Consider the following 7,189-nt stretch of genomic DNA (forward strand, 5'->3'; position numbering starts at 1 on the left):
TACACACGAGAGAGAGAGAGAGAGAGAGAGAGAGAAAGAGAGAGAGAGAGAGAGAGAGAGAAGGAGGAAGTGAAAACATTGTTAGTGATTAAAAATACAGCAGGGACTAAAGAACAATACAATGACCATTGTTATATTAGGCCAGGTGCCAGGAAACAAACAAAGCAAAAATCAGAGGAGATAGTAGGTCCATAAGCACCAGAGACGGAGAAGGGTTAGAACCCAGGGAGTGGTGTCCCCGACAGAAGAAGCATGCACACTGTTTGGGAGTAAATGTTTATATGCCGAGGAGGTTGGCAATGGCCCTAAACTGAGAAAAGAAACAGAGAAAGACGAGACTTGAGGACGAACGAAGGTTTTGTTTACCGAATCGATATTCGCTGGGCACATACTGCGAGTTCAGGACAGAGTGGGGTGGGTAGTGTGAGAGTTATGTTTAATTTTTAACGTACTTGATGTGGAAGAGACTCTGTTCCCAATCTGTGTGACTCCCAAGGCAAAGCTGGAGCCAGAGAGTGGGAGTTAGATAGGAAGTAAAATATCTTTCTAATGAACAGAGGCTTTGGCTGAGTAGTGAGAGCCCCGTGAGAGGCAGCATTCAAGCAGAAGGTGCTAGTCTTCCAGGAACACTGGGGCCAGAGTTCTTCCTAGGGCTGAGGGCTAGCCTAGCCTTTCTGATAGTTCTCTTCAAGTCTCGAATCTCTCCCCTGATGAGGTAGTTCTGCAGATTCTATTATTAATCTGTGGTTTCTCTCAATTATTAAATAAATTACTCAGTCTGTCTGCCATTCAGTAAAAACTCACACACTTACATCTGTTATTCTTGAATTATTTTTGGTTAGGATTCTTCTTCTCTAATAAAAAAAAAATTCTATCCAGTTAATGTTACCTTTATAGATATTTTAGAATAGGGCGCTTGGTAGATAGAGTTATAAATACCAGAGTGGGGATGGCTTTTCTTGTGCCTAATAATGTTGTTGTTTAGGACAAACGAGGAATGAATTGTCTTGACTCTCAGGTTATGATGCAGTTTCTATATGTTGCAGTAATTCAAAAATTAAAAAAAAAAGAAAAAAAAATCCCCAGAGAGGTTCACTTTAATACTGCATGGTAAAGAAGAAAAAGAATAATTACACTGTGAAGCTTTCAATCAGAAGCCGTTCCCTCTGGTACATTTTTAAAGGGAGAAAGGCGAGGAAGGGAAGGGGAAAGGGAACCTGTGGTGAGCCTCGTTATGAGCTGTAGTTCAAGCTTCGAATTTCCTGGTGTCTTTTGAAACGTAAAAAAAAAAAAAACCCCACAACAAATAGCTCGGTAACGTATAACCGGGATGAAGCTTCGATTCCGATTGAGGCGCTTGGGTTTGCTTGAGTCTTGCTATTTTCTGCACTTGTTTTGACTGCTCTCATCATTCAAGATTGACGCTTGGATGGGTGTGTAGGAGGGAGCAGCAGCAGCAGGCTTACAGCTTGCAGACAAAAAAAATCTGCCTTATCTGATGGCTATTATTGAAAATGCGAGGTGTAGCCTGGGCTGGGTAATGAAGGGGAGCGAGCGAGGGGGAGCAAGGAGCGTGGAGCTGCATACTGATGAGTGTAGGAGTACTTGATAAAAAGAATTCTGGCTGCTGGCCGTGTGTTGCTCATTGTGGAGTACTCCAGCAGTCACATAGAACGCAGAGCAGCCTAGGCTGACAGCTTGATATGCCTTCTTCTCCTGCCTGGTTTTGGGGGCTGTATGACGCACTGGTCGGTAGTAAAGATTAATATGTAAAGAAATGTGCAGCTAGGATCAAGTCATACTCCACAGCCTGCCTGGCAAACTATGTTTTACTTCTGACTTGCTCTCTCGCTGAGAACATTAATCTGTCAAGCTGGCGGGCTCCTTTGATAACAACTTTCCCAGGAGCATGATGTGGCAATGCCACCTCTCAGCCCAGGACTACCGCTATTACCCTGTGGACGGCTACTCCCTGCTAAAACGCTTCCCTCTTCACCCTCTTACAGGACCCAGATGCCCTGTCCAAACAGTGGGACAATGGCTGGAAAGCATTGGGCTACCTCAGTACGAGAACCACCTGATGGCTAATGGATTTGACAATGTACAGTTTATGGTAAGATGCTCTCTGTGTCCACGGAGCTGCCTTTTGTCTGTCTTTGCTTCTTATGTGTCTTACATGGCTCAGAGGCAGCCTGGTTTGCACGGAAACAGATCAGCTTTATATATGTAACTGCATCAGAAAATTGGATGCCTTTAGGACAGAACTTGCTGTGTGCATATAGACACTGACTAGAAAATGGCATCTATATGCATCCATTAGACATGTGTGTTGTATGAATTGGTGAGAACTCTATTTATAGGTTCTGAAAGAAGATTAACATTTATAGTCTCCCTGTCATTCATTGTATGATTTTTTTTCCTTTCCTATACATTTGTGATCATAGCATACAATTAGATTTATACCATGCTCCAGCTAAATCTAGATTCCGGAGACTCGTTATTTCCGCTTGAATATCAGTATTTGTGATTAATTAGAGTCTGCTATGTTGATGGTATGAAGATCATTTTTTTCTGCTAATCATTCAATAAGCCGTTTAAATCCTGTGGATGACCCTTCGTGAGCTAGCTGCTTCAGCCGGTCGCTTAGCTTAGTGAGAGCAGGCTCTTCCTTCCACACGCTGACTGAAGAGCGATGAAGTATTGTTTGTTACTTTAGGTGAAAAACAAACACTTGGGTCAATTAGCTGTCAGGATGTAGAAAGGGGCTGCTGTACCAAATGCATGGGTGTACTTCCAAGTCCTGGTCTGTGTACAGTCTAAACCGGGCATGTGCAAACTTCTCAGTGAGCATATAGGTGAGGAGGAAGAGGAGGAGGAAGAGGATGGGAGGCTTGCAGACAACAATGTAGTTTTCTAATCATTCCTAGACCTCCCCCGGTGCTCATCGGCTCTCCTTGTTAAGCTCCTTTAAGCTACATCACGGTTCTTCTCACTTTCCCTTGCTTTTAAGGTCCCATCACACATCACCAATCCCTAAATTTAGGGAGACCTACATGTTACAAGCATGTAGCACACAAACGGCTCATAGGTATTCTTAATCATTCCTCTGAGATAAATCACTGAGGCTGGCACCTGCAGCAAATTCATAAGCCACTGAGGGCTAGTCAGGGCTTTGCGGCTCCTTTTTCTAGATTGCTTTTCTCCAAAGTTGACTGAATTATTACAGCTTTGAGGGTTATTAAGGTGGTTAAACTTCTACTCCTACAAAAATGTGCATGCTTATAAGGTTTTTAAAAATGTATAAATGTGGCCCATCATATGAACATTAAGTAATATATGCATATAACCCTTTAGGGGTACCTTGTTGTTTTTTAATTAATGAGCTATGCAATTCTTTTTCTTGTGTCCATCAGACAGTCACTGGTTATACAGTCGGGGCTCTGTGGGTGAAATAGGATGGAAATAGAAGTTGTTACAGCCCTGAACAGGTTTAAGACTTATTGAGGGCTGTAAACAGATGGTATTAATAATTACCAGAACTAGCAAACAAATTTAATATCGTTTCGGCATTACTTATGTTGACTGCACCTCTCTGCATAGCTACTTCCTCCTCCCTCCCCCCACCCCCGCCCCATCTCTACCTGAAATGGGGCATGTCATTCCCAAACCCTGGTCCAAATCTATTCTGGTCCATGAGAAGTTGGGTTTTAGATTCACTGAGTTAATCGCCCATACTAAAGGACTTTAATTCAGCTTAATTTTTCTCTGAGTATTAAACACTTATGAACAAATATAATCCCTCTTTGAACATATTTAACTAGAAGGTAATCACTCCAGTTTTAAAAAAGAATTTGAGGAAAGAGTGTGCAGAACAGTCATGTGTGAATTGTGCACCAAATAAATCCAAAAGGAAAAAAAAATCCCAAGCATCATGGGAAGATCAAAGTCTAATCCTAGATTGTGGCTTTACCTGTTTCTTTCCAAGTAGTGTATGGAATCTTCCAGAACATAAGATCACCTTGTTAACTTAGGCATGCCAAGGATTTGCACCATAAGACAGAATCAAAGCAACAGCTTTGATTTGCCGTGTACAAGGATTAATTAATTGTGAGGATGAAGTAAATCATGAAATGGTGTCATCAATTAAATGGTATCATCAATTAGTGCATTTCATGCTTTCGTGCACCATTTGTTTGGTGCCAATATTGTGAGAAAAGATTGTCTACCTTTACATTAATAGTCCATTGATTGCCATAGGCTACTTAATGCTGAGCTTACAGTACTCCATGGTTGGCCCACTTAAAGAAACAGATTTCATTAATGTAAAAATCTGTTAGACCTGCTCAGCTTCCATTCGGTATCATAGTCTAGCTTTTGTTTTTCTTGTGGCACATTCTGACATGCATTTATTCATTCTGTTGCCTAAGCAACAAGCACCATGCTCCCATTAACTATGATGTGGTATAGGTCTTTTTAGAAGAAGACAGTAGACATCAAGAGGATATAATTAATGTTGGTTAAAATGTCATAGTACATCCATGCATGCACTTTGTTTTGGAAACATAGTCTATTGATGAATTAACTTTAAAGGTTTTATATAAATAACTTTTGAAGAAAACATTTACTCAAGACTTAATTTTTTTGCTAAATATATTCTATATACTCTTAAACATAAACACAATATATGGTTTTTGTGTTTTTATCTAATGACAATCATTAACTTTAGTAAAGATGACTTGATACTGATTCCTGAACATAGTTAGAGAAGAAGAAAGCTCCTCCCTATGTGCTTTTAACTCTTTATTATCTTTTACTACTTCTCCTCGGGCTCTTAATACTTACCTTTAATTCATAGGTACAAGAATTATTGTCCGTATTTTTAAAACAAAATTTTAAACTTTTGCTCTGTGTCTTCATCCTGGTTTATAGAACATCAAGGACACAGATTAGATCCAAAGCATCTCCTCGGGCTCTTAATACTTACCTTTAATTCATAGGTACAAGAATTATTGTCCGTATTTTTAAAACAAAATTTTAAACTTTTGCTCTGTGTCTTCATCCTGGTTTATAGAACATCAAGGACACAGGTTAGATCCAAAGCATCATTAAAAGTATAAAAATAAATAGAAATTGGTACAATTCAGGAAGGGCTACAACAGGACCTTAAGCCAGCTAAGACTTTGGGAAAGTCATGTGTGTGTTGACGTCACAGGCCTTCTCACCAGTCATGTGTCTGAAGTCTTCCCTAGTCCTGGCCCGCCTGTTTCCTCTAAAGACATACATCACATCTGCTCTCTGCATAAGGACAATCTCCTTGCTTCTCACCAGACCTGGGAAAGCCATGGGGGTCCTCTGAGCCTTGTGCATTTCTTCAGCCTTTGTAATATATGTAACATGACTAAGTTTTAATGTTGCTTATTTTCCCAAAAAGGAGTTTAGGGATGTATCCATTGTTATGCAGACTTGCTTGGTTTTTTTTTTTCTTACTATATTTATTGCTACCATCATCTTTCATTTTCTGAGCTAGATGACTGCCCCCTAAGTTATCCAAGTCTCAAACCCTCTATTTCGTCTCCTATGTCTTTACTTCCTAGGTCCTCTCCTGCTCCTCAGGGACTGTCATTGCCTTTTCTCCCTTATACTTTTTATTCTCAAAGGTGTCCCTGCCTAGTTTACATAACTTCCCTTAAGGATTCTAGTCCATAGTAGTTTGTCTTTCCAAACTCGCTTAGCAGTTGGATTTTGCAGCCATCATTCTAGAATTAGGAATTAAGTTTCCACTTATGTATATCTTGTCTTCTCAACTAGAATTGAAACCCAGCAAGTCTGTTTTGTGTATGATTTTGTTGCCTTTCTCACAGCTCCTAACATAATACTATAGGCATATAAATCGACCTGTAAATACCACATACACAATAGACTGGCATGCTGGCCCTCAGTCTCGTCTATAAACTGAAAATCTTTTTGGCCAATGAGAGTATGGAGAACTAGTTGTCTCATTCTGGAATTGAGTCCTCTGTAAATATTTTCCATGTGCTAGGAAGTGATCATTACTAGGGACATAATGATGAACAAAACACGACTCTTACCTCACTCAGGGCATACTGTTGTCCTGAGTATTTGCCTGCATAGCCCCCAAACATTCCTTCATGCATATAGACTATAAGACAGGAATCTTGCCCCTCATCTTTTCATACAATCAGCATCAATCAGCAGATTTTCCTATAGTATAGCACAAAGTGGAAAATGCAAACAATATGTTGGGGCTCAAAGTCAAGGCAAATGGAGATGGTGATGGCATCTATCATACCTAAGCAATACTACAGCAGATTGGTGGTGTAAAGACCATATTACAAAGTGTCTGTTACTTGGAGGAGGACTGACGTGGATCCTCTCTGGCCTTACTACCCAACAGTTACATTTGTAAATTCTAAAGGGGAAAAGAATGAAATTGTCGAATGCATCATTCCTTTAGCATCTCCTGTTGACCGATTGGCTTGAAGTGATTTGACCATTGTTAAAGTGCTCAGGGTGAAGGCTTTATGGAGTCAATTATAAAAGATAATACTGGAAGCCACACACAAATTGGTCTATCTGTGAACTTGAGTGGGTAGCATTCATAAAGCTCTTACTGGAGGTCAAAGTGAGCAGTGCCCGTTATACACTGAAGGAGAGCCAAGGAGCTATTGGAGGTTATAGAGGTAAACAAAAGATGCAAGCAAGAGAAGGCCAATAGGTACATACTTAAATGAAAATTTTCTCCCATGTTTGTGGTGCATGTCCCGTGCAAATAGACCTACAGATCTCTCCTATGTTCCAGAACTTTGCTGCAACAAGAGCTCCGTTTGCAGCTGGTCTGGCAAAATGACCTGTTAAGTCTTAGCAAACCACCATCCAAGTAAGAAGTTAGAACTGAACAACAGAAATAACTTAACCTTAATGGCTAAGATTAATCGCTCCGTGATGGTTTCTTACTTAACTATGTTTTCAGGCAAATCTAGGAAGCTTTTACGGTGTAAAGGTATAAGAGAAAAATGTCCATTTCCTCTGTCTTCCTGTTTCTGAAGCAGACTGGACTTTGAATTGAGTGGATGGCCTTATATTACAAAAGCATCTATAAGTTTCCAAATTCATTTAGGACAGACAGTAGTGGTAGACTCACTTTTACAAAAGTGGTTTGGTTTTTTTG

General features: G+C 40.2%; 1 protein-coding gene across 20 annotated transcripts in view; it reads left to right on the top strand.

Annotated features, from left to right (window-relative positions):
- The window catches only part of Anks1b (ankyrin repeat and sterile alpha motif domain containing 1B), a 1,082,674-nt gene that overhangs the window by 679,498 nt on the left and 395,987 nt on the right, over nt 1-7,189 (top strand). For 13 of the 20 annotated variants that reach the window (XM_031349133.1, XM_031349134.1, XM_031349137.1 and 10 more), the window contains one exon: nt 2,007-2,113. In XM_031349133.1, the coding sequence (XP_031204993.1) occupies nt 2,007-2,113 (107 nt within the window). The other 7 variants (XM_031349155.1, XM_031349152.1, XM_031349149.1 and 4 more) reach the window with 7 other exon arrangements.

The sequence above is a fragment of the Mastomys coucha genome, unplaced genomic scaffold, assembly GCF_008632895.1.
Source record: "Mastomys coucha isolate ucsf_1 unplaced genomic scaffold, UCSF_Mcou_1 pScaffold4, whole genome shotgun sequence".
NCBI classification, from domain to species: Eukaryota; Metazoa; Chordata; class Mammalia; order Rodentia; family Muridae; genus Mastomys; species Mastomys coucha.